Below are 27,778 nucleotides of genomic sequence, written 5' to 3'. Positions count from 1 at the left end.
TCCTTTAGGTTTTCTCTATAAAACGACCCTCTCACCCCCCCTTAAATGTAGAACTTTCTCGCGAAATCGCGCAGAGTTGCTAATGCCTATTTCCAGTGTGCCTCTTCAAGCTGCCACAGCCCGCAGCCCTTTTTCCATTGTTCATAATGTTTCAGGTCATCCCGAAGTACGTCTTGCACGCGCCCCTCTGCATGATAAACAGTTCCCGTCCCCGTTGGATTTAAAAAAATACAGCGATTTTTAATAAACTGAATCCTCAAATAGTTTCCAAGGCAAGACAAATTTTATTTTTTGGTAGACGTTGACAGACTTCTCATAGCACTGCCCGCACAAAGATTGAATCATAAACCCCGGATTGTGCAATATGCCTGTGTAAATAGGCCCCCCAGTAACGCAATGTTACTAGTAGTCCTCGTCCTCGCTCTTGTCGTCCACACAAACGTGCTTGTCACGTAGAGAGATCGCCTCGCCACAAATGTCGGAAAATTGCTCCATACAGCTCGCAGGCACATCGTTCTCCTTCTCTTGAGAAACAAAGAGAACACATTCTGTGCGGAGAAAGAAAGAGGAATAATTAGTAGCCTGGTCACAGTGTATCTGAGAAGATTGTAGCAATGAACAGAGTGAATGAATAAAGCAAATGTAATAACGTCAAACAGAAACGAAGTACACGCGATCATTAGTAATAAAAAAGGATGGTACTTTTATTAACTAACATGTGATTTTTGTAGCGAAACCTACACTACGCTAGTCAGCAGAGCGTTTCAGGCGGTCCACGCTAGTCACTTCTGCGCATACGCCGTAACCATGCCAACCAGCTGCGCCAAGTTTGCTACTCTCTGCCACCTAGCCTGTCTGCGCCGCATAGGAGAATATAAGCTACGGAGTGTCTGCACGCCTTGGAAGAAGGCACAATGAAGAAAACAGGTTACTAGCGGTTATATGTGGATATTCCACTTCACTTCATTCAGAGATTGTTGGCTATCAGGTCTGTGCAGGGAGTTCTCTGCTTCATTCTCATCATCCTCATTTTTCTCAAGAGGACCGTTTAGAAGCCGTTCCTTTTAATCCTCCATAATTCTGTGTATTTCATGCCTCTTTCAACTATCCTCGTTTTAATGAAAGCCTAGTGTTCATCGCTAGTTTCAGCATTTCTGCCGCGTTGAGTTTTTTGTAATTCTTCGTAAGAATTCAGAAACGTTCTTTTATATGTCCAGAGATACCCCATTAATTCGTTCAATCAAATGGTATTTTCAGGATAATCCCTGCCGCATGGTCCAGATGCAAGTTCGCACTTAATACCAGCTATTTGTTCCTTTCAACAAGGTGTATAGCGTTCTTGCAAAATGAAAAAGTATACCGTCGATGTTCCTTACCGTCTCCGAAGTGTGGGACTTCAACAATTACACAGTCCTTGTAGTCGGTGTACCGAAAGTGCGCCACTTCCACCTTGTCAGAGTCTGCACGCAGCATTAGCTCATATTCATCAGCAACAACGAAGAAACTGTGGATCTCAATCAGCGTAATCCAGTCATATCCAAGTCTCAAAGCGACCATGAGCAATCTTAATGCGCTTGCCAGACAGAAGCTACTAGGGATCGAAGAAATGTGTTTTTTCTGTCTTGAGCTGCATCATTATATTGTTGTTACGAGCAAGGTTTTTTTCGCCTGCCTGGGGCACAAGCGTCTGAAATCAGGTCGGACCGCTTGCGGGTACCAGCTCAAGCCACCTCTACGGCATCATCTTCACTTTCCAGATCGCCTCTTTGGGGGCGTCATAATATATATGCTTCTTTCTCCAAGACACAATACTAAATTGTTGAATCCATTTAGCAACCACGTAGGAATTAGTACGAGTGAAATACACGTAGTGAAAGCAGAAAACATTTTTGTACTGTATATCTATGCAGCTGGGCTCGCAGAAATGTATTTCTTTTTCACAATCCCTTTACTTTGCGGTCCAGTGACTTCACTAATTTGTCAAAATGAGAAAATAAATGCACGCAAAGCTCCAAGCATTATTTATGCTTCTGCTTTACGGGTACAAGGATTCCTGTTTTCGTTCTGGGTTCTTGAAGGAGCATTGGGAGAAAGCGGCACAAAAGTAACAAAAATACATTAAACACATTACCCATTTTCATCAATGTTCGTAACACTGCTTGCAAATGACAGCAAGCACGGGCATGAGATTTCATCCAGCAGCACATCAAATGCAGCTGTACATTTCGCCAAGGACGATTTCCACCTTCCTTCTTTGCGGAAATATGGGAATCAAAGCCAAATGCTTACCTTTCCCGACAGTGAAGTTAGTAGCGTCCGGCGTAGCTCCTGCTGTATGGTGGAAAGCCACGTGTTTTCTGTATTGGTTTGAAAGAAAACGAAAGCTGACATGATGACCGCCGTTGGACCTGAGATTACACTCAGCAAACTGCGGCACAGCAGATTAGATCTTTCAGTTATTTCGAAGCTTAAAACAATTTGCTATATGGAACTACCACAGACCAATGGCTAGAGCTCATCCTGCTCCCTTCTCTGAAAGCATCACAAAGCAATTTCACCTTCCACCGTCCTCTTTCGTATACAGTTCTGTAAGTCGAAAAGTCGCCTTCACCACCGCGCAAATCTCAATAGAGAAAAACAAGTCTGAAATTATAAACGCACAATTTGGTATCAAAATTGTGAAATAACTATTCGGCGCGCGGAGTTTATGTTGCAATCATGCCATTTCGCTTTAAATTTAGTTTCCATTTGGCTTTCAAGTTTGAGGCTAATTTTTTATAGCAATACGAATCAACAACGGAAACCAAACTAACGAATGACCTTTAACATTTTTGCAAACCATGCGCCAATCTCTCAAAGCCAAATATTTGCGGAATTGAAAGGTGGCATACAATGCTTCCTCACATCTGCTTTTTCAGGCGAAGCTTAAGCTTAACTGTTAATATTGAGTTAAAGTTTGTGAATCAGGCATAAAAAAAACTTTATGATTGTCGTCATGTGTTTTAGTGAAAGGGCTATAAACTCTGAACGCAAAGGTAAATATTGGAGTTTGACTGGGCTTCCTATCTATTATTTGTCTCAGTAAAATATCAGTCACTACTCTTGCTTCTTCAAGAGGCAGATTTAAACAATACATGACGCTGGCGAGAGAGCGCTGGTGTGCAGAAATTATCGCGGTTGGTTTTGACGCTACTAGCCAGCTTCAAAACCCTGCAAAGAGGCTGAGATGAAACGTCCTGTTAAGCCTCAAGTAACACTTCGAGCATCACTGAAGTAGCCTAAATTGGTTACAAAAATACATGAACAAAACCAATACTACTCATCACAATTGTAGTTTTACTTACGACTAGTGGGCAGTCTCGACTTTAAGATAACTTTTGAGCATATGTTTTACAAATATTTTCTATTTGGTTGCCTGCAATCAAAAACTTTTCATGCTCGTTCACAACACGCCTAATAGTTTTATATATATTTGAGAAGTAGCTTTCATAGTGTGCGATCTGTTACTGAAACTTTCAAAAGCACGCGTTAACCATTCAGTTACCATTTCTTAACTGAATGGTTAACACGTGCTTTTGAAACACGTGAATAGCCATAGGGTATTCTTGGCAGGAAATACTGGAGTGGGTTGCCATTACCTTCTCAGTGAATCACATTTTGTCAGAACTCTCTGCAGTGACCTGTCTATCCTGGATGGCCCTACGCAGCAGAATTGACGCCTTTGAATTCTAGTGGTGGCGGAGACTCTTGAGAGTTCCTTGGACTGCCAGAAGATCAAATCAGTCGATATTGTCGACCGTGAACCCTGGCTGCTCATTGGAGGGTCAAATTCTAAAATTAACGCTCAGCTACTTTGGTCATCTCATGAGAAGAGAGGAGTCGTGCAGAAAGATTTGATGATGTTGGGAAAGGTTGACGGTCACCGGAGAAGGGGTAGGCAGCGAACATGGTGGTTAGATGGCATCCTCGAGGCACTGCAGATGAAGTTATGTGATGTTAGGACGATAGTGAGAGATCGGAAAGCGTGGCGTTATACGGTCCATAGGATCACGAAGAGTCGGACATGAATGAACGACTGAACTGAACTGAACTAGCATTTGTTGGATAATTAATTATCAAACTAAGCCCTCCCAAATGCAGCGAAGAGTAATTGTGTGAGTATATTTATTTGTCGAATAAGCCGGAGTGTTTTTGTGCCTAAACTCCAAGCATGATAAAACTCATAATATGTGAGTGTATCCATGAATCTACGGTGGCTCATACAAAAAAAAAAAACTAATGTGTCGATTGGCAGTGTTTAGCGTCCATATATCCGTGACCTGAATGGTTGATTCGCAGTGAAATCTATACAGCACAAGTGGACTGGAATTCTTTATTTGAGATTTATGTTTTAAATGTTTTCTAATTGCATCTTATTCTCCCGGGTAAACAGCGATTGTGCAACGGTTAAGGAAAGAGGGCACGCTTGGCTCAATATGAAAAACAATACCAACCTCATTGCATTCTGGTGGGGCTCAGTGGTGAGCAAAGTACTTGCTCAGGGAGGGAGCATGAATGAATTGTTCTAAATTGACACGTATCAGAAATGAACTGCATCAAATGGCAGTCGACGTTCCTGACCTAGCAGTGCAGGGGTTAATGAAAGAAAATAAAAGGTGACCCGGGGAACATTGAGTACAGGCTGGGCCTCCGGCCCACTATTGTGAGCCTAGGAGGTGGGATCGAATCCCTGCTGTGGCGGCCACCTTTGAATGCAGGCGAAAAGCAAGGCGACCATTTACTGTGCGATATCAATGCATGTTAACGAACCCCAGGTGGTCAAAATTTTCAGAACACTACTCCACAGCGTTTGTCATAGCCTGGGTCGCTTTGGCACGTGTAACCCTATAAAGAAGTCCTGGTATAAATTGGCTACTGGTGATGGACTTCCAGTTAATTTTTTTTGTTCACTGGCAGCAAATGACGCTTTTAACTGAACTTTAGAATTTTCTCGGCCCTCAATTTGAACCCATGACGTAAAGGCTGACAAAATGGGAGCACTGCGCAATAATCTTTTTTGACGCAGCTCAAATTACTTTCTGATTTGGCCGGTACTGGTGTAGCCTTTGCTCTGTGGCACTAGATTGTTAATAATCAAGTACATTACAGAAAGGTATGGCTTAGTCATCAAACGTCCGCCTTAAGCTGCTACCTACAGTGCCTTTCAGTTTCTCAGGTGTAGTTGCATAACAAGCGAGTTGAAATTTTAAGATGCTCGCTGTTTAAAATTTCACTAGAACATCCGCTATATAGAGGGTTTCCTACTATTTGGTACACACGTCAGACTCATACCGATGCGTGAGCGGTGTATCACATTCTGGCAGGTTATTGAGAGGATATATTCCTCTTATGAAATAGCGAACGGGAAAGCGAAACATCAGAATCAGACCCCTGTTTTATCATTCTTATACATGCGTTACAGGTGGAAAACCTCGCTTGTAACCAAGCGCATTTAAGTTTTTCTTTCATGTTCTGCTTGCAACGTAGCAACGTTTACAGTTATTAGTATTGTGGAACACCTGCCTAAGATAGTTTTATTCACAAGATGCCAGCCCAAATGAACAGCGCACAAAGAAACTGTGTGCTCATGTTAGACAGAATTTGACTAATATGGAACAGTATCTTTAAAGAGTCTGCGTAAGTCACCTCTTATTTCCTTCGCCGCCGTTCAGCGACCATACATAGGTGACCGTCTTTGCTTCAGGATCAAAGTCTTTACGCTTAGCGGTCAAGCAGTCGAGGATCTCATCGTTGTCTATATCCGTGATGGCAACACCGTAAGGGAAGCTCGCGAAGATCTGTAAGACAGGACAAAGTAAACAAAGATGTGCATATATGACCAGCGACAAAAAGGCAAGCATTGCTTTCGATAGAAAGGGTGATAAAAAATAATCGCCTTCTGATGTGTGCAAAAATCTGAAGCCTTAGCCATAAAATTTGCCTGGTATAACTTATCACAGTTAATAGATATAAGAGAGAAGATTGGAGCTACTTTTCGCGTATACGTTACGGGTGTGAGCTGCTGCAGCGTGTATGCATGGCCCTCTAGCTATATCTTTCCTGCCAAAGACCGAAATCATTTGCCTGCTGATCAAGAGTAATTATGAGGAGAGGCAGTTATCCATCTGCTGCATGAGTCTCTTAACATCGCATCCTCTCAGTATCACTCTATTAATTACTTTACAATTTCATCTGATACCCACTCGTAGACTATCTTTGCTATAATATGCCCACGGTATTTAAAACAGTTGCTGTTTATCTTCATTGTCAGTGCCTAGAACATGTCCTGTAAAACCGATTTCGTCATCTTATTTAGTAACACCTATGCTTGGCATGCTGGCTCGAGTCAATAAAGTATACAAATGTCACCATGGCTCCACTCATTCAACGCACTCTTCCTTGTGTCTTTCTAATTCCCTCCTACAAGCAAAGCCTCGACAGACACTATACTGTAGCTCTGACTTCAAGTGCCGCAGTATTCAGCGTGGACCAGGAACCTTTTTAGCGCAAAATGTCTTTGTATTCCTCCTCCTCGGGCATATTCGTAACTTCATAAAGCGAATCATAGTAGTCTAAGTTTTCGGCACAATTATTAGGATAGAAGAGTCAACATTTACAGCTGTCTGCCATGGACAGTCACAGATATCTTAACCGCCAGCCTAAGTGTGTTCCATCATCTTCATTTGTATTTCTGGTTTGGCTCAGTCCCGCGCAGTGAAGCATCGCATAAAATGATTCCTTCCATAGCACCAATTTTTAAATCTAGGCAAGGAATATTCTAGCACCTCAAAAATCTTCGTTCAGACCTTCAGTTTATTTTATCCTTTTTTTACTTTAAAATCATCAAAAATGTTCTTTTCAAAGCTATTTATTGGATGATACAAGAGATAAACAGCCAAACATAGGAGCCACGCAATAAACATGCATCGTTGACTGGCATAACTAATGAGCATTGTAATGTTATACCTATTTCCAATAGCCGCTGAAATATCACGTAGCCGCAACTATATAAAAAATAATTTGACTACGCAGTTATTGTCTTTTGCAGCATATTGGACTCTCTCCATGTGAACTTGAATTATACGAAAGCCTCAAATGACGAAATAATATCACGTCGTGCAGAGTGGAAACATTCGATTGCTTCCTCGTAATGAAAACGATGAGCTGTGCTACATATACTCGTATGCTTTCATAGCGCATGTTGCAGCGGAATTTGCGATGTTTCCGTTCCTGATTTACGCGGTGGTATGTTGCCAGCAGTATAAATAATTCAACTACTAAGTTTGTGTCAGGATTACTCTGCAGAGTTTGTGCCATGAGAAGAGAACGGGTAATGAGGAAGGGGTGGCGTGGGACAGAAGAATACGATTTACGGAGTATAATAAAAAGGCATCCAATTTGAAGGAACACTAAACAGAAAATAGAAATTAGCTTGCTGCTATAGAATATCAGCACCTCATCACAAAAACAGCACTTTTATAAACCAGGTCTCATAAGGTAGAAAAAGGCCAATACAGAAATGCAGGTATCGCTTCCATAGCCGATTGTTGCAATTACAAATCACGTCACGCGCGTGGAATTCCGGATACTAAGGTGCATAATGGTTACGCGTCTGAACTGCGTAGTAACTGCATGCTCACTCTTATCACGCGGCGAAGATGGCAAAAAGCAAGAAGAAACCTGGATTTAATGGAAAGAAAACCTGCGCTTGGTGGCACCACAAGCGGCTAGTTTTGGTGTGCTTCGCTTCGGTTTCTTTCCAACTACAGCTATGCCCTTTGCGTGCCCACGTGGTTTTGTTTTTGAGCTCTGGTGGTTTAAAGCGTGGAGCTGCAGGATAAGCGCACGTTCTTCTTGGGCGAAATGCATGCATCGGCAAGCATTGTACACATTATGTATGTGCCAGCTTATTGGGCAAGGTCTAGGTGCACGAAACCGGGTGAAGCTGCTATAAAGGGTGACTGTGCATCGCTCGCCGGCCCAGGCTACATAAAGAAAGAAGAGGAAGGCTGGAAAAAAAATAGATTTAAAATGGCTCAAATACTTATTAAAAAAAATTTCGAACTTAGAAGAACTTCAACACTAGCTATTGTTATATCTATCACAGCACCTTAACCACTGAATCACGTCGACTCAGGCACGCCACTTCCATTAAATAATGCATGGTCCCGAATCATTCACGACGGATTTTCTCGCTATCAGCATGATGAGCTAACCTTAGTTGGTACTCATAAAGTTCGCTGGCACCGGCATTCCCCCCTGCGCATATTTTAAACTAATCTCGTTTCGCAGTAGCCCTCACAACACAGCCAACCACTTGCAACCGCCGTCTCTCTCTGGTACCCCGTGCTTACGAGGCCTCAGCACATCATTCTGGCGAAATGCCGCCGCTTTGCTGCTTCCCTACAGATGAATGGGCACATGAATGGATAATGCTCCCCATTTATGTGCTCAACCCTGGTGTATTCTCAAATAAAGCAACAGCAGCTCTCCTTGGACACCACCTGCCATTTCATCCTCGATATACAACGCGAGTGCGCCGTGCAAACCCTTCTTATGTTCGTCACAAAACTTTGCAAGGGGCCATGCAGCGCACCTCCTCATTCGACCAGTCCTACCTGGTTCTTTGGTTCATGTTCTGTCTTGTTTCTACTAAATTAGTTACTGCCTCTATTATCCTGCAAAACATTTACAATGCAGTAGTAAGCTGCTACATTATGCCGGGAAACTGTCGTAGTATATACAAAGCAGTAATTTGCCCAGCCGCTAAGCTGCTTTGTGGGGTCCGGGTGAAGCCTGTCTGAGTTGGGCTGCAAGGCTCCTCGTTAGTGTGGTTCAAATCTCAAAGTGTGGAGCACACAAGTTGACCATTGCTATCATTTTGCGTTCTCGGTACTTCCGGCTAAGCAATCGATCATTCGATACTAGGACATGTCACTTACCAATTGTAACCTGCCTGAGTCAGATTAAATATTTTTCGCCCAAAACGGCTCTAACGTCGACACCACCTGAACTTCTGAATAACGTGGCTTCTACCTACCACAATATTACCTATAAATAATTTTAGCTTCTAAGCCCGAAGAGCACAAAATGACAAAATTTTTCTATAGTAACAGGTGAAACTCCTTGCGTAGGGCTTTAATTATGCAAGAAGACAATTGAGCAAGGTTTGCAACACAGTCAAAGGAAAGTGCGGTGCCGCTGCAAATATTTCTTTTTTTTTTTTTAAGTGTTGCAACTGTCTTACTTGAAATGCATCTGGAATATCACGCTGAAGCACGTTTGGCCCCTTCGCTGCTTCCGTGGTGGCTACGAGAAAGAACGCAGCCAGAAAGGCCAGGGAGAGTGCTGAAGAAGTGTTCATGATGGCGGATGCTTTAGTGGAGAGTCGTGACTTCAGACGCATTTATACGCGTGAAAAGGAGTGTAATTGGAGGTATAATTGAAAAAAAAAATTGAAGCTAAAACATTTATGAGCACCAAGATAAACTTTCACGCAGAACCTGATAAGCTTGTCAGTCTACTTGAGTGACACGTTTGTAATTTAGACTGCTCGTCACACAGAATATGGCCTGTGACTTAAAGTTCGTTGAACAGCGTATACGGTCTGTGATTCAAAGGGGCTATCATGGCTGGATGAATTGTTTAGTTTGGTCATGCCCATATACGTAGTGACCGTCACATTTTGAGGATTTTGAAAACGCAGTTCGTGAACCTCCAGTTGTTTTCGAATGATAGGCAGATAATTATAATTACCTTGCAGGGTAGCGTTCGTGGACTGACGCGCCATTTTGGTAGACCTACTGTTATCTGTGCCCTTTCTACACGTGCATAGCTTCACAGAACATTTTATTTAAGCTAGCGAAGCACCGACAAATTTAAACCAAATCTATTACAGCGAGAATTAACTTAACTGCACAAACAAATACGAAATAAAACTATTCTCATAGACATATTATTGCACTTTATTTTCTATGGGACAACGCTGTAGCTTTACCAAAACAAGTTCAAAAGCCTCATTAATAATTATGCTACGAAAGTGAGCACCGTGCCAGATTTTCTTCAAATATTAACGCGAAAACATAATCTTTCTTAGTTTCTGCCAACAGCCACCAGCAAGCGGTCATATGACACCGCGCAGAAGAATCAAGTAATCAAGCAAAGACAGTGACCTCTTTGTTCGTTCACGTTCAGTGTCACCTGAGCATGGTTTTATCATATTATTAATAACGCAAGACCCGGCAAGGTTTCGTGGGCGCAGCCACATGCTGCTACTTTTAGTTTGTTCCGTATTGTTCTGGTAGTATTTGACGAGTTTATCTCGCTGCTGTCTTCCTGACATTCAAATTATCGTTGCCGGGAGCAGCGCCCATACTATAGTTCAACGACCGGCGAGGATGAAGCCGCTATCATTGCGAGTTGCTAAGTTTTTTTCTGTGAATATAAGTCAGCCCAATAAAGAGTTGACTTCCGTTTAATGCCAGACTTTCCTCTTTTGCTGCGGCATTGCTTTTACCGCATGACACTATCTTTGTGATCATAGTTTGGAAATACACACGAGAAGGACAGATGCGACGAACGTACAAACTGTAATGCTGAAGGAAATAAGCAACTCTAGTTCATTGTCCTTTCACTTTAAAAAGTAATTTCTGCGTTCTAACGTTTTTTTTTCCCCAAAAATGATATACAATTTTAAGAAAAAATAATTTCATGCACAGATGCATTGCGAAACGCAATTTGATGATTTCGCAGCAAAAGTGGCGAGCAATATGAAACGAGCATGAAATTGGCGAAATAGGTTTAAAAAAAAGAAGAGCTTTTATGCGGCGGATAAAAGGCGGCTCTTATCGGTTATACTCAAAACCACGCTGTATAGCGTTTCTCAATTACTTTTGTCCTTATGGTGCTCATAAATTGGTGTAGGGAATTTTGCGGGGTCACAGCTGAGGATGAGAACAAGAGGACAAGCGTGACGGGCTTCAGCTCGGGCCGGGTGTAGGCACCGAGAATGCGCCTTTAAACTTAATTTTCTTTCTTTAGCTTGGAACGCCGATATACGTGCATCCGCTTTACAGCGCCGCTGTGCGTTATATATGTAAGCACGGAGGACACCGTTACTTATGAACATATAACCAAGCATGAAACTATTCACATTCTTTATTTACGCTTTACTGCTGTGGATGGTAAAAACAAGCGCAATGCCGGTTTTTATGGAAGGACGAAAAGAGAAAAAAAAAAATAAGCATGGCCGAACGGACAAACGGCGATATAAATGGGTTCAATCACAAAATATATCCGCACAATATCTATATGCAAGGCAGTACTTTATAAAATTGAATGACCTGCATACTAAGGAGCCCCAAAAATAATTTAAGATAGATGCTTGTTGGGACAAATATTTGAGGTAAATTTCGTTGACGAAAACGTTTTGTGAACCAGATCAAATTGATGTTTGTATTTGTAATGTTTAAGACGGCACTGTCAATTGTGGAAGAAAAGAGGAAATGTATTCCGAGTATCTTCTTCCAAAATGTTTAAATTCTGTTGGAAATATTCACAATGAATTCTAGTGAGAAGTCACACTTAGTGTAACTATTATATAAGAAAAGCACTAGTGATCAGTTTATGCGTTCACGCTCGTTAATATCTTCCTTATGAAATAATCACAAATTTCACAGAGACTGAGAAGTTACTGCACTTCAGAAGGAAAAATGTTTGGGCATGTTGGTTCAGCGCTTGTCCCGTCCACATCTCGTCCTTTGTCGTTTTTTGCCCTTTGCTTTGTTGGAGTTACTGCAAAGCAGTTCACTTCCCAAGGACAGAACCAGCGCATCTGTCTGAAATCATAAAAATAGAGTATGTATCGCGCGCGACATTGGTTGAAAACTAGTAAGCCCAAATATGTGGAGCATTTAGTTTGCAATACTAACGGCTCTTGCATAGAGTAGCGTTAAGGAAGAGTAAATTTTATTTCACATACGTATTGAGAGTATTTTTAAAGGTAAGATTTATGTGTTTATGGGGATACCATTTTGGCAACTTTATTACGACAGTCGAGTTAAAACCAAACGCTTTAAATTATTCATATCCTTGAAGCTGGAAGATTCAGTTATATGAAGAAACTCTAGCAATTTCCTTTATAATTGGCATTTCATTCTTAATCAGGACATATGTCATTGTCTTGATAGGGAGTGGGGTACAAAGATAAGGTGTGAAAGGAACCGAGAGAGGGTAGATCACTATGAGTAGTTCTTCGTAGGATAGACAGGGGAGCTTATGTATGCTAGCGGAAAATAAGAAGTGCTTGTACGTTGCGCCTGTCCAATTCTAAACTGCGCTGATGCTTCTTAGTGCCATCGAGCAAACTTTTTCATGCTCTGTAAAGCTCGGGCAGCAACAGCAGCGCGACGTCTAAGTGTGTTTTCCACCAAGACACAGTGAACAAATTTTTGCACCACAGAATTCTTTCAGCCCGTGATTCGCCGTGTTTCGGGTATTTACGACTCTCTGCGGCCTCTTCTTAAATGTTTTCGTAAAGAAAATATAAAGTTTCATTAGTTCCATGCCCTAGTGAACAAGAATCAAATGTATGAAGTGCTTCCTAATTTTGATTCGGTAGGGTGGAACAACTCTTTGGAACCTAAAATACTTTCTCTCGTGGTATGCGTATGGAACATTCTATCACTTTCGTTTCACTCCAATAGAGTTTTAATGTGTTAATTTTTATTACAATGCAAGAATCTTTGATTCAAACCTCCATTAAAACGCCATCAGATATCTGTGGAAGGGCAGCCGGAGTAGCTTTGGCGTTCACAAAGTACTGTGCTACGTGTTAACCGGTGTTCGTTCCCAAGGTGCTGTTATAAAATGTGGCTGCCGTTAGTGCTCCCATTCCCCGTAAATCTATTTAATGCTTAGTGTAACTCAGCCCCGGTGCTTTACCCGGGAAAGCGTGTCAAAAGAAGTGCCAGTTCGACCAAGTCAGAAACAGTCGTCCGTCGGCGTCGGCGGCATTGACCGTTTGAAGGCATGGAACCTTGAAATATAAGAAACTACCTCTGACTGTTAGTAGTTAGCAGATGAAAAACACGCACACTTTTGCACCTCTCATTTCAGGATCCCAGCTTCAAAAATATAACACCATGAATCTGACGCTTGGCAAGGGGCAGTCGACTTGGCCGGGAACTAATGGGTTGATTTTGCAATGACGCGCCGGCGTTCTTCTCTAGCTTATGGGAATAGCCGTTCGAGTGGATGATCGAAGTGTCGTGTAAAATTGCGAGACCAGATGACATGGTTAAGTTGGAATTAGCTGCGAACTCGAGCCGCTCTTTTTATTGGGGGGTCGAGATTTCGATCGAACAAAGGGAGCAATTACATCAAACGTTTGAAGCCATGAAGCCATGCCATCTCAAAATATAAATAGCACTCCTCTGGGAGCTGGCATGGGAAGGCCCAAACTTTTTTAACGGGTAATCACAGTATGTTCTCGATTATGCCTGCAGAAGCGCTTCACTCAGTGTCATTGCTTTGTTCAACTAAGATTAATATATAGCCATTCCTTACACCAGTGGTCAAGCGTCGTTTTGTCGTTTCCACTGCCTTCTTGTTTGTGCAATGCAGTGCATGGTGTCCTCCGACTACTAACATCAATACTTCGTCAGCTTCCATCATGACGTGTCTGGTTGGATGGAGCGGTGGCGATAAGTGTGGTCCCTCCAGTACAATAAGACGGGTCATCTTCTTAATTGCTTAGCATCGGGAGCATGCTGTATCCAACCCAGGCAAGAATGTGTCTCGAAGTATTTTGATGCGCAGCACGCCAGCACTCGCACAGTAGGCCACTACCTTTGCTGTTATAGTAAATGGTCTTCTTTCTTATCTCTGTTTGATTGGTGCGCTGGTGCGCTGGTGATTGGTGCGCTGGTGATTGGTGCGCTGGATAGACACACCTGGAAATCTGGCGTTTCTGACGCTTGACGGAAACCTGAGGCATCTCGCCTCAGCCGAGCCACTCCCGCTACCCAGCCACCTGCTGGCTTTATACAAGCGCTTGTAGACACTGGACATTCCTTGCACTGCGAGCCCACGCGACCGGGAGCTTCCGAGTTGACTTCATTCTTCTAACATCCGGTGACTGTTACTAGTTTGTGTTCGTCTTCGTCTTGTTTGTTAAGCTCGTTATTTGTTAAGCGTATTTTTGTGTAGTCCAATGTCTCTGTATAAAAAGGATTTGTTCCTAGTTTGACCAGTAAGGTTGTGTTTTTGTTTGACTCCTCCAAATCGGCCCTTCGATTGGTGGGGTTTAAGCAATCTCTTCACAGTATCTAACAAGATTAGTCGACAACACACAGGCTACGGCACGGCTACGGCACGGTAGAAAACCCGTCAGCTGCTCCTCAAGGATGTCCTCTTGTTCGGCTCAGGTGCGCAGTTTACTGCACGCGATACGTGCAGTCTACTTTATCGGAATAAGCCGATAGTCAGCCGGTAATTACATATCTCTACCAAGTATCGGTATCAGTCGTACTTTGCAGCCTTCATAATTGGACGCTGTGCCCCACGTCATCAATTGGCATTAGCTGATTGCCTGACACCAATGTTCTTTCAATTTGGGCTGCAGTGCCTTCAAACATAATTGGTAAACCATACATGCCTGCAGCTAAACGTCCATTGATAACACTTCTTTACGCGTCTACTTCATTTACCAGAGTTGCCAATGAAAAAAAAATCCCCAAAGGATTTACCAGCAGCACTAATGTTCGTACCAGTCAGTAGTGATACATTTTGAAACACGTTCACGGCACGAAAAAACGGGGACACGCAGAAAACAACTGTGAAATGACAACCGCTGCATTTCCAAACAAATGTTTTGTTCGAAAATCCAAGCTTATGCAATGCGCGTTTATCGCTTCGTGGAAGTCAACCACTTTTTTGTTTTCAAAATAGGGCATTTCAATATAATAAAGGCAAAAGGATGGGGTGGCCACACGTTCACCGCTCACTTTTCTGATGTGATACGCCCTAATATCCTCTCCTTCAATCTAAACTCTCCTGGGCCCAAGAAGCATAATTTTTCGAAACATTTATTTGCACCTACAGCATCTGCAGTGAATGGCAGGATTACTATATTTCTCATCTTTGACCTTATCGCAGTGTTCCTTGGCTTTCTGAAATAACAATGTTTTGTTTCACTAATATACTCTCGATAACTAGTCAGTAAATTTTTGTACACTCTCTTTTTTTCTGCACCTGGTGAACCATAGGGAGTGTTTGATAGTAAATTTATTTTTGTTTTCGTTTTTCATCATCATTGAACAAATGTTTGATAGCTTGCTTGGCGCGGAGAGGAGGGCGCTTAAATTGTATTTTTTCCACTTTCTTAAGATTTTAGATACCATATGAGAGTACGGAATTACTAGAGCGGTCAGCTTCTAATCTCGTTTATTTTTCTTTTAAGCTTTTACTAATTGACACAAGAACTTCATTTTGAAAAGGCATACATCTTGTATTTAGAATAGCAGCTCGCAATAGGCACTCCTTCCTTACAGTAGTGCTGATTCAAAGGTAATACAAAAGAGCAATTGCTGTGAATTGCCTCAATTCCGAGTTGGAAAAATACATGCTGAGATCAATTGTTTCACGGTGTTGAAATTCAAACAGAGCGCTTCCTGATATCCAGCTTTCATCCATAAAATTATCAGCAGCTTCAGAGAGCCTGCTACAAAAAAGGGGCAAAGAAAATGGAGCCGTCCTTCTTTGTTCTGATATGCGCCTTCTGGAGATACTAGGTGGCCGCATAAACATTTAAACAGTATACACAATATACGTAGACATGAATAGCCACAATACAATTAAAGACAAAGGTGTGTAAAGAGAACAAAACTCCTGCGCCATCATGTTTAAAAACTAAGAAAAGAATTAAATTTGAACAGACTGATTGCTACAGTATCACATTATTAACACTTTGGAAGGAAGAAGGAGACAACAAACTGTCCGGACGTTTTGTTCAATCAAGTACTCAAGTAATATATTTTGTTAGGTTGTCTCTGTCTTTGTCCACATTAAGCAAAAATAACATGTTATATGCTCATAATTTCTTGTAATAAGTGCCTAAAAGAGAAATATTCCAGATCTTGACACATTGTGTGCACACTAGTACTACTATGCGTTATACTTAAATATGCTAGACCCCGCCGGGGTGCAGCAGTTATTACGGCGCTTGACTACTGTTCCCAAGGACGCGGGATTGAATCCCGGCCTCGGCGGCAGCTTTTCCATGGCGGCGAAAAGCAAGGCGCCCGTGTGCTGTGCGATGTCAGTGCACGTTAAAGAACCCCAGGTGGTCGAAATGTCCGGGGTCCTCTCCTACGGCGATTCTCATAGCCTACGTCGCTTTGGGAAGTAAACCCCATCAACCAACCAACCAACCAACCAACCAACCAACCAACCAACCAACCAACCAACCAACCAACCAACCAAATATGCTAGAGACGAAGAAACGTCCCGGATATAGGCAGAAGAAAAGTAGGCTACTTTGAGCTGTCCATATTTATATAAGCTGTCTGCGCTCATGATCATGAGGGATCAAACGCATGCTTAGCAGTGGACATTGCCAGGATATTTCCAGAGTAGAAAATAGCCTCTTTCAACAAGGATTTCTTTACACTGGTCTTCGTTCTGAGGCACCAACTAACGAGAAGCAGTTAAATATGATTTGAGTAACATGTGTTCACCACAAAGTTTGTCCTTCATTGGAAGCAGCCTACGGAAACGCAGCACAGTCGCTGCTACCCGAGAAAAGTTTCTTTCGCGGTAATGTGTATATTCTATGTTATATTCGAAGAAACATGAGCAGCAGTGACATTGTGGTCGCTATTAGGCAATCCAAAATAACTGGGTAAATATAACTTCCTCTTTGTGATAGGTTTATTTGGTGCGAGGGATATAGTGCCTTAGCTTTATCAGCATTTTCCTAGCGGCATTTATTTAGTACCATGTGGGAAGTTTTTCCAAAACTTCATTATTAACGTTGGTACCTAGAGCGTTTAGTCCGACCATCGGCATAAATGATAAATTAAACCAACGTGTCTATTCTTCAAATCTCATTTAGGTTTATAACAAATACCAACGCCCCAATATGCTGTCTTCCGTGCTGTGGTAAAGGTAAGACTGGAACCAGTATAAGCAATTTCTACGAATATCGCATTGAGATGGAGGTAATTGAACGCGTTGTTTAATCTACAAAAAAAGCAATGGTTTTCATATTGTTTCAATATTCTGGAAGATATTTTCTTTAATGTCGAGAAGTGGACTCATTTGATGTGAGAGGGTGGTCAGTGGTCAAACGTTCCCAGCCTGCTCCAAAAGCTGGCGAGCAGCTACTCTCGGCTATCGCGGCGCTGCTATATGCTGTGAGGTTATGCGCTGAAACGGGGCCAGGCTCTTTTTTTCTCCCTCCCGTAGCCATGCAAAAGATAGTGAGGCATGTGCCCTCGATTGGCCAGTTTTACTTCCAGATTCTGCTGCGTTAATGCGCGTGCAGGGTCCCAGTCTGTTTGCTAGAGAAGCGTGATGCTGATGTCAATATTTATTTGACCTCCTTGTGATCCTCTGCTCTTTTCAGCTTCTTGGCGTATCATAACACGCTTTTACTTTGACATCAGCTCTTTCTCATTTCCCCTAGCTATCATTGCGCCTCTTTACATGCCATTATAACACTAATCAGGGCACGAATTGTTCCCTTTTGATTCTTTAAAGATATTTTGTGACGGGGTTATCCAGATCGCTCTCTCAGATTTGTATTAATGACTGTGTTTAGCGTATTCACGAAAGTTAAGCACCACGGAGACGCGCGTACGATTGGGTGTTAGCACGTGCTGCGGACACTTGTACACAGTAGTGCATGCCTTTTTATGCAATAGAATGTGTCATTTTACTTGGAGCGCTCCCGCGCGCCTCTGTTCTGAACCGATAAAAGGAAGAGCATTTTTCATATTATCCGAAAAAATGCGGCCAACGCATGCGTTTTGGCGGCACGCCATCATGTTGCCATATAATTAAGATTTAGTGAAGTGTTCTTGACCTAATTTTTTAATTTCTCCTCGAACGGGCCGATATAGTCGTCACTTTTCCAGAGGAATAATATCAATATCTCTGATTACCGGTATTTCCTCTAGCCTGTTTGCTGTTAATTCTGCTTTCGGGCTCCAGGCGTCTCCGCGCTCAAGCATGTTACTCTCCTGACGAGAAAGGAGCGAACACAGAGAGGAGCGGTTAACGATCTCGCAGCCATACTCCTAAAGACTGAGCTTAACTATTGACTAAACACTCCATTTGTTCGATAATGAGTCCATAAGCCAATGGCAGGAACTGACAACCTTGACAGCACGTAATGCGCTGCTTGGCAGGAAAAGCAAAATGACCGGATTCAGAGCCATCAGTGATAAACACGCTGTGGATTGTTGCGGAAGAGATAAAAGCACTCGAACGAAGGGCTTCAGATCATAGCATAACTAGCGATGGCTTCTCTAAATTTGCCCCCTAAAACGACGCCTCTCGCACCCCTCTTATATAAGTCTATGTTCTCGCGAAATACCGCACATATTTCGAAGCTTTCATTTCCGCTGTTCCTCCTCACACTATCACAGTACAGAGCCCACTTTAGCGTTGCAGCCATGAGGTTTCAGGTTCGCTCAAAGTATCATAGTTCCTGCGGCATTCTTCATGATCAGCAAGCTTCTGTCCAAACCAGGTTTAAAAGAACGCGCTTTTCAATAAGCTGAAATATCAATTAATTTCGAAGACAAAAATATTTTATTTTCTTTTGGACGCTTACAGATGTCTCATAAGGCTTTTCACACATATGTGGAATCGTATACCTTTAATTGTGCAATATGCCTGCGCTTATGGACCCGTAAGCAATGCACGGTTACTAGAAGTCCTCGTCCTCAGTGTCGTCGTCAACACAAGGGTGTCTCTCGCGCAGAGAGATCGCTTCGCCGCAGATGTCGGAGAATTGTTCCATGCAGCTTTCGGGTACATTGTTCTCCACCTCTGGAGAAACGAAGAGAATGCATTCTGCGCGCAGAAATAAAAACAGAAGATTAGTTATGCAGTCACAAAATTAATGCAAAAAAAACATCACCACTTGTTATTAAGTGGATATTCCTTTGGCCGTTTCAAAAGGTTTTTGACTCTTGTAATATGAAGCGGCCCCACCAAGTGCCTAGGATAGTGTCTCTGCTATAACCTAATCATACTAAACGGTTCCTATCTTGATCGTTATTTGAGTTTGTTATTATGGCATTCAACTCAGTTTCTGGTAAGAATTAAGAGCTTGCAGTCTTGCAGTGCTCACAGAAAAACTACTTTGCCGGGGTTATTCGGTTCTGAGTTAGAAATACTATATGGCGATACTTTAACTTGTCGCTTTAAACAGAGGTTTTTGAAAGCAGCACTTCTTTCGCGGGGTCGCTTCAGACTTACTGCAAAAAGCATTCATACCCAGCTGCCTTGCTTTCACCAGTGACCATTTTTTAAAGGCTATACATTTACAGGGTCTCCTCAGATAGCTCTTAGCAGGTGAATGGTGAAAGCCCACTCTTCCTCCTCTTATTATTCGCCTTTCTCTCTTGCCTCTTCTCTTTAGCTATTTCTCTTTCCTTCTTTCTCTTGTCCTCTCATATTAATAATTACAAGTCGTTACTAATCAATTGTACTCTTTGCAAGTGGTCGTTAGACGTAGGTAATGGTAATTTTTAGTCCTTAGTGGTCATTACAAGCTATCAGTAGTTACAAGTTATTTAAGTCATTTGTACTCATTACTAAACATGTATCGTGATTTATAATCAATTGTAGTCGTTACATGTCGCCGCAAGACATATTGGTCATTAGAAGTCATTAGTAACTATTACATGTGAATAGTAGGCCATTTTAGTAGTTACTACTCTTTCCTAAGCATTTTTTAATTTAACAACCAATTGCGTTTCATTTAAGGCAGCAAAATTTACTCGGGATTCAATAATTGGTTTGCAAGAAAGGAAAAGTGCAGCCGCCATCACTTGCAGAAATTCGCTGACACATCTCCCGGACAAATCTTGCCAACGGGAGATTTTCACCACGAGCGCAGAAAGGCTTCCGCCGTAATAAACGTTCCCCAGCAACGCTTAGCATGCGTGCCTGCAGAAAATTGCTCGGAATGCTAATAAAAAGTGCAGCTCTAGGTAAGTCACAAACTATTTTGCGGAAGCAACCGAGCGCAGAGACTCATAACGGCAAAGAAAAGTAGCAAAAGCACCAAGCCAGCCTCGACCGTCAAGACTATGGCTTCTTCAAATGATCGCCAGACAGCTTTCTCTTGAGACGACTACGCTGTTCCAACCATTATCGCTGTCACTTGCTCTAATTACACTGCAGAAACGTCACTGTGCTTTTTTGAGTGATTATTGATCATGAGTTTTTCAGAGTAAATTTAAATTGTCTCTCTACTCCTCCGTGTTCCTCTCCTGAAAAACGCAATGGACGCAATTGTTTTTAATTTTCTATCCATCTACCATTCAGCACAAAAGTTATCAATTTTGTTCTATTTTATACCGCTTTCAGCTATGCTCATTTTAATAAACACCTAATTATCCTTTGCTCGCTTGAATGTTACGCATGTGTGTCGTCGGTATATATTTTAATGTGTTCTCTTCTGGAATTTTGAGGAGTTTCTAAGAATGCACTGAGATACCCCAGTATATTTGCTCAATCTTGTCACGTTTTCTCAACTTCTAAGTCATAGTACAGATGCAAGCTCTTACTTGCTCCAAGCTAACTTTTCCTTCCAGAGCGGAAAAATACTCGCGTCCCCTTAAGTGCTCTTAAGTTGCAGAAATGCTAGTGCATTTGGAGCTCCGTGCCTAGTTCTGTTATGAGTTCTGTGTTTCGTTAATCAGTAGCGTTACTAAATTCAGGCGAAATAACAATTTCGGGGTCAAGGAACCAGCTTTGGGGTGTTGCTTACCAATATTTGGAACTCATCATTGCGGTGGTCATAGTTAAATGAGGTTAACATTAATTTTGGTTGAATTCCGTTCAAGTTAATTTTCGATGGACCAAGAGCTAAATGTTTGGAAGATACCTAAATTAGAATTAGACACCAATGTTGGTCAACTTTGAACAAAGTAAAATTTCGAGGGTCTATGGAGGGAGGGGGGGAGGGGGGAGCGTGACATTCAAGATGGGCCATCTGAATTTGCTAGTCATCACTAAGTTGACAAGACTCAAGTTAGGTTACTTACCAGTATTGCTGAAAGTCGGACGAAGTCACATTTCAGAGTTACAGAGGGGCCGAATTTAGGGGGGGGGGGTGCGCAGCTAAATTTGGAAGTCACCATTTATTTGCCCCTGCTTTAATAGCTGCGGTATCGATTTTGGCCAAATCGAGACCAGGTCCCATTTCCGGGGTCCCAGGGTAACAAATTTTGGGGGTGGCGCATCCAGACTTAGAAGTCATCATTAAGTTTATCATACTCTAATTATCCTTGACAGCAAATTTCGTTATATTATTAGAATAATTAGCCATGCAAAGCGTTATAAACAGTTAGTGCGGACACGCTTTGATGATAGGCTCCGTCCACACATTGCTGACGCGCTCGGCAGACGCGCTCGACCGATGCTGTCTACCGACGAGTTCTGCTCTCGTCACACAATCAGTCAAGAAGTGCTTTCGCCGTAAATTATGCCATCAGTGATCCTTACCGTCTCCGAAGTGCGGAACTTCAACAATGGCACAGTCCTTGTAGTCGGTGTACCGAAAGTGCGCAACTTCCACCTTGTCAGCGTCTGCATGCACCAATAACAATATTTATTGGCGGCAAAGGAAAACATTTGAATGTATATTTAATTCAGCGTAATCCGTTTAAAGCCACGCATTAGAATTAGCGTGGGTGATCTTACAGGCTTGCAGAGTGCCGCTAATAGGAATAGAAAAACAGGCTGCGCTGTTTTGAGCTACACCACTGTATTATTGTTATGTGCACGGGGTTCTCGCCCAAGATGCAAGCGTCTGAGACCAGCTTGGTCCTCATGAGAGTATCTGAGCAAGACACCTCTACATCCCACTCGCCATCATCCAGTTCCCCCATTTGTGTGCTTCACAAATGTATGCCCCTTCCTCCTCTACTGATTCCTCAATTTTCAATTCGTCAGTAAAACCGCTTAATTTTTTCCCATGGTTTAATCATTGCACTGATTGGGCACAATTTATCTTAAGCAGGAAAAAAAATACGCTTAACTGTAAGCATTATTTACGGCATCGGCTGCACAAAGATTTATTTCTTCATCTTTCTAAGTGTTTTGAGGAGCATTATCAAGTTAGCAGCGCAAAATCACTGAAGACACGAAACACTTAACAAGGTTTTCTCGGCGTTCGTTTAACTACTTACCACGGAAGCAAACCACGACCATGAGACCTCATCCACCAGGAGTAATCACGAGCAGTATATTTGTTTTTGCCAAGGACCCTTTTATAGTTTGTCGTTCATTATTAGAGCAAAATGAGGATCATCGATTCCCGCGCTTACCTTTTCCGACTGTGAAGTTAGTGGCATCTGGGGTATCTCCAGCGGTATGGTAGAAAGGCACGTGCATTCTGCAATTGTTCAAGTCAAAACCTAAGGTAAGATGATAGCGACACGTACACATGAGACTTTAAATTAGAGTCTGCTTCACAGTAGGTGAAATATTTCAGGTTTTTTTTTTTTTGTTCGAAGCAAAAAAAATAGTTATGAATCTACAAAACTAATAGAGAAGCCGTTGCTTGAATTCCTCCTATTTTCTACTCTAATAGCGCAACCTAGCCACCTGTCCTCTCAACATCATTTTAAGCGGTACTGTATGTAGCGCGTTCATTCGAAAATGCGTCACCTTCACCACCGTTATAATTCACGGTTGGTAAAAACGCGTATGAAACTTTACGAGCATTTTCTTCTGATAAAACTTGCACCTTAGCCATTCGCTGTTCAGAATTTAGACTGCTTGCCATACCATTTCGTTTTTTTATTTAGCATCCACCTGTTAATCACGTTGGAGACAAGGTTACGACAAGCATTCAAAAACCGACGAAATATGTGTACCACCCATTGTATGCCATCCACTGTAGTGCAGGTTTCCCGAGGAACTGAGACAGATGCTGTGCTTTCCTTTCGACAAAAGCAAAACGCAAATAATTACACTTAGCAATTGGGCAAAATCTGCTCCACACTCTGAGTGCAAAATTTCACGGAAGAGAAACGTGACGTTAAAAGTGCACTTCATTCTACTCATAAGGAAATGCTTGAGTATCTGCAAATTATTGCTTACAGTCGCGGCCTTAAATAAAAATATCTAAAGAGCGGAAAACGGGGGAGGGGGGATTTCCGTTGCACTTTAGAGAAAAGTTAATAGTTAATAATGTGTCAGGCCAGAGAAGGAATTTTGCTTTTTTACTTGGCTAGATATTGTTGCGGACTGGGAGGAAGCGGGCAGTCGTGTGGACAAGAGCTCTCGTGCTAGGCAAGCCGCGGTTGACTAAAATCATCTCACAGTCATCTGTCATCTGCCCTCTTTTCCCTGTGTTCATCGGCTTGCCGTTCCTTAACAGTATTTATTTATTTCTCCGATACACATCATTGTTAAGTCTGTTATTTCCTAAAGCATCCTAAAGTGGTAGGTTTAAAAAAAAAAGAAAATGTAAATATGTGGAGCTGGTGATAGAGGTCTCAAGGTCTATGCATGCATTTTACTATGCTTTACCAACAGAGCTACGGATCCGGATTGAGGAGTAGCGTAGGAAGGAGGGCTATATTAAGGCATAAGCCTTTAATGGCTCATGCTGTCGTGGACAAAATGTGTCTCGCTTTCGCGGCGGCTCTGATTGGCCGAGGCGAAATGACGTCATAGAGGTCTCGACCAATCACAGAGCACCATCACAGTATGCGTGAATGAGGACCTTATATGACAATATGCCAATCGATGATCTATTACTAATTATTGACCAATAATTTATTGACAAAATAAGATATTACTAATTAGTGACTGCCTAGGCAATTCGTTACTTAATCAATTAATGTTTAAATAATTAGGGAAATATTTCATCAATTCCGTCTTCGTTTCTAAATCATTTATTACTAAATAGAGTCAATTTTGTACCAGAATGAGGCACTCAGGATTTCACCTTTCACTACTTTAGTCGCTAAAGTCCCTCGCGGTTTTATTGCCTCATAATTACGGCGGTATTTACTTTGATTTGGCACTGCTGACCGGCTCCGCAACCCTTTATAGAGGCTGACATAGAATGTTCTCTTAAATCGCGAGTACCACGTAGAACCTGACCACAGTTGCTTTTTCTTGTTTTGCGAGGAAATGGTTGAACGTAACCACTATGATTCAGCACAGTCCTAAAGGTTTTTATAGATAGTGAGCAGGACATAAAACATGTTTTTGAGCAAATATTGTTCGGCTACTTGCTATTAAGCTGCAAGAAATCAAAAGTGGTGCAAGTTCATTCAGAGCAAAACTAAATGCTTTGTATATATTTGAAGACACTGATATAATATGTGCTCCGTTAGAGAACAGAAAGCTTTCCGAGGACTTGTTGAAGGCTCTGCGGTTCTGCTAGCATTTAATATCGGCTTTTATTACATTAATTTCTTACTGAACGCTCACAAGAAAGTCTGCATATCTCACCTGTCATTTCCTTCGCCGCCATTCAGCGACCATACATAGGTGACCGTCTTTGCTTCAGGATCAAAGTCCTTGCGCTTAGCCGTCAAGCAGTCAAGGATCTCGTCGTTGTCTATGTCCGTGATGGCGACGCCATAGGGGAAGTTTGCAAATACCTGTGAGGAAAGAAAACTGAGCATGTAAGCTATTACTTTATAAACACGAACAATATGACGAGATACAGCGTATTGGATAAAACTAATAAACAAAGAAAAACATTCTTGCGAGTGCTACAATATTGCAAAATGTGCATAAAATAGCTTTGCATAATTTATCGTAGTTAGAGATAATAGAGGATTAGAGCACCTGTGCACATGCAGTTTGCAGCAGTAACTTACTGTGGTTTGAAAGTTTAACCTTTATCTCTATCTTCGAGATCTTCCATAGATCGTTGTACTGATGTTCTAGAGGAAGTGTAGGGCTCACCAGCCGTCCCAGTACCACGTATCTTTATAGCCTCCAATATTGATCCACTGATTCCTATGATAATTCTCACACATTCCAAAGAATGATGTCTCGTTGTTTCATTTCAAACTGCAACAGCTTGTCGGCTTTATGAGTGGCAGTGCATATCCCGCCTTAACTGATTTGTTCATTATAAATTCTTAGAAACCATTAGTGTCAAACAACATTACAAAATCAAAATCAAACCAATTTACAAAAACAAAGTTTAACTTCACGCGTGACTCATCTACATAATGCGCTCTCTATGCTTGAATCTCTGGTGTGCCTTCGATTGAATCAAAGGCATTCTAGTAATCTATGACAGCTAGGCTTACCGGTCAATTATATTCCGAGGGAGTTTCTCTAACCTGCTTCATAGTTTGAATATGATCCACTACCGAGTATTTAGACTTTGCGGCTGCAAGTCTGGTTCTTTGGTGTATTCACTACCTTATTCACTACTTTCTTAAATTTCGTCTCCATTATCTTCCATGTCTCGTTAAAATGCCGTCGTAAGCTGCCGCATTACGTGCAAACATAGCCATACTATACACGTAAACAAGCCCGATTGAACTAAGGCGTAATGAACCTGCCATGCCCAGGAGTAGCGTTTCGTACTTGCGATGCAGAGGTACAAGTTGGTTCGGTTGAAATCTCGAAACAGCTATGCTTTTTGGAACCCCGATGTTATGTTTTTGGGGCGTCACACAATCAATCTAGCATTCAGTACTTCGTCATGTCACCTGTACCTGCAAGAGCCAGGTTCGCCCTTTGGAGTGCGAGAGCACTAATCCTGAGGTTCAGAGCCTAGCAAACTGTCAAATGTTTTATGTCCGCTTCGCGTAGGTTTCCACAGAAGGGTGAGGCAGATACTGGGCTTTTAGCACGATAGAATTAAAGACCCCGTTCATAAATAATCCGGTTTCGAATTTCATGCTGGCGTTGAGGTCGTGAACGAAAGCTCATAAATATGGCGCGGGCAGGTAGGTGGTAGCTTCTAGCTGACATGGCCGCGCGCTGACTGGTATAGGACTGCCTGACGTTACGTTTGATAGGAGCTGCCAGCGTTGGGCTGTCCTTCTATATCGGAGGGCGATATGGAAATGAGCCTGTCAAGAACCTAGCTTGCACTCACCTTAGCCCTAGGCCACGTGGCTACCATCATACGGGGCTTTAAAGCGGGGCTTTAGCTTTGGGTTAGTATTGGATACGGTATTGCGTTATACCTTTAATAGCGGAGCCTAGGCGTTCCACATAGGTTTGTTTTGTAGCAGAAACAACACTACGCTACCCTTAAGAATTTAGCCAGGGCCTTAAAGAGTGCCCCGTTGCCTAGCAACCGGTTTCACCAACTCGGACATTTCCTTTCATAAGGCTATATATGGGCTGGTACCTTACGCAATCGATGCGAGGCGCACCCTTAAAGCAGAAGCTTGTATTGCCCCATATTTTCTTATTTGCAAAAAAATGCAACTACGTTTAGTTTAATTGATAGGATTTAAGATCGCAAAGCAATTCAGGCTATGAGCAGCGCCGTAGTTCAGGACTCCAGAAATTTCGAACACCCGGAGCTCGTCAAGGTTCTGTAGCATCGCACAGTACACGGGCGACTTGCAAAGCTTGGGGAATTGCAGATTAGTCCATAGAAAGGAAAGCGCAGTATCTTTCACTTTTTTTTGTTGGACACCTGACCCACGCCGTATGGGAAGGAAAGATGATGGGATCGAAAATAAAAAGACAAAAGGGTACCGTAGTAAAGGTTTACAGATTACTTTTAATCAGTTAGGGACTTTTACAAGCCCTGCAAATACCATCACAGTTTTTCAATCCTAAACCATGATGCGACAAACAGCTTTTAACAGTGCTTTCGCACGTCTTAAGAAGTTTCATCGGAGTTAAACTGTGACTAGTTTTTTTTTTCGCATACAATGCTGCTAGCGCCGAGAAAGTGGGATGTTCTGAACAAAAGCGCTATAATGCTGTCAAGTATTACCTGGGACATATTTTGAGTTCTTGAGCCTGAATAGGGTATGCGCAATCTAGGGTTTTTATAGAGTACATGCTACAGTACAGATCATGCACTGGTCTATGCATCTACAACTGAAAACGATGAAGGTTCAGAGGACACATGAATAAAATTGTAGTGACGATAACACTGGCTTTTTTTCACCGTTCCCACTCTCTTACTTGAAAGGCATCTGGGACATTTGGTCCATTCGCTGCTTCGGTTGTCTCTGCCAGGAGGAACGTGGCCAGAAAGGCCAAAACGAATGCTGAAGAAGTGTTCATGTTGGCGGCTGCTTTGGTGCACAGGCATCAGTTCAAACATATTTATATGGTCGAAAAGGGGCGTAATTACAAAAGATCATACATTCTAGCTCATGGATTCATGAAGAAGATAAAATTTCATATTGAAGCAGATTATTCTGTCACTCCTCTTGAGTGACATGTTTCTGAATTATAAGTCCATTGCACATCGCATGATCTGTGCCCCAACGAGGTCATCATGGTGGGAGAAATGATTTAGCGTGGTTACAGAGGTATATTT

The 27,778-nt window shown here is 42.2% G+C and overlaps 2 protein-coding genes across 2 annotated transcripts; both read right to left on the bottom strand.

Moving 5' to 3' along the window:
• Positions 1-402: 402 nt before the first annotated feature.
• LOC146207982 (uncharacterized) lies at positions 403-9,445 on the bottom strand. Its single transcript, XM_084577907.1, has 5 exons — positions 9,287-9,445; positions 5,686-5,837; positions 2,290-2,357; positions 1,377-1,460; positions 403-548 (listed from the first exon to the last, which is right to left on the bottom strand). Exons 1-5 carry the CDS (start codon positions 9,443-9,445, stop codon positions 403-405), a joined length of 609 nt encoding a protein of 202 aa, XP_084434033.1.
• Positions 9,446-18,973: 9,528 nt separating this feature from the next.
• LOC146207981 (uncharacterized) lies at positions 18,974-27,519 on the bottom strand. The gene is made up of 5 exons (XM_084577906.1): positions 27,418-27,519; positions 24,751-24,902; positions 22,608-22,675; positions 21,784-21,867; positions 18,974-19,119 (listed from the first exon to the last, which is right to left on the bottom strand). Exons 1-5 carry the CDS (start codon positions 27,517-27,519, stop codon positions 18,974-18,976), a joined length of 552 nt encoding a protein of 183 aa, XP_084434032.1.
• Between the last annotated feature and the right edge of the window lie 259 nt (positions 27,520-27,778).

This window comes from Amblyomma maculatum, chromosome 1 (genome assembly GCF_055883805.1).
Source record: "Amblyomma maculatum isolate TAMU_Amacu chromosome 1, ASM5588380v1, whole genome shotgun sequence".
NCBI classification, from domain to species: domain Eukaryota; kingdom Metazoa; phylum Arthropoda; class Arachnida; order Ixodida; family Ixodidae; genus Amblyomma; species Amblyomma maculatum.
This window is presented reverse-complemented; position numbering and strand designations above follow the sequence as displayed.

Bases quoted from the DNA above. Each gene is read 5' to 3' on its own strand.
- LOC146207982 (XM_084577907.1), bottom strand. From the start codon at position 9,445: ATGCGTCTGAAGTCACGACTCTCCACTAAAGCATCCGCCATCATGAAC. The intron at 1,461-2,289 runs GTAAGCATTTGG...TGCTGCGTGCAG, and splicing joins TAACTTCACTGTCGGGAAAG to ACTCTGACAAGGTGGAAGTG. The intron at 549-1,376 runs GTAAGGAACATC...TTCTCCGCACAG, and splicing joins AGTCCCACACTTCGGAGACG to AATGTGTTCTCTTTGTTTCT.
- LOC146207981 (XM_084577906.1), bottom strand. From the start codon at position 27,519: ATGAACACTTCTTCAGCATTCGTTTTGGCCTTTCTGGCCACGTTCCTC. The intron at 24,903-27,417 runs GTAAGAGAGTGG...CTTTCCTCACAG, and splicing joins ATGTCCCAGATGCCTTTCAA to GTATTTGCAAACTTCCCCTA. The intron at 19,120-21,783 runs GTAAGGATCACT...TTCTGCGCGCAG, and splicing joins AGTTCCGCACTTCGGAGACG to AATGCATTCTCTTCGTTTCT.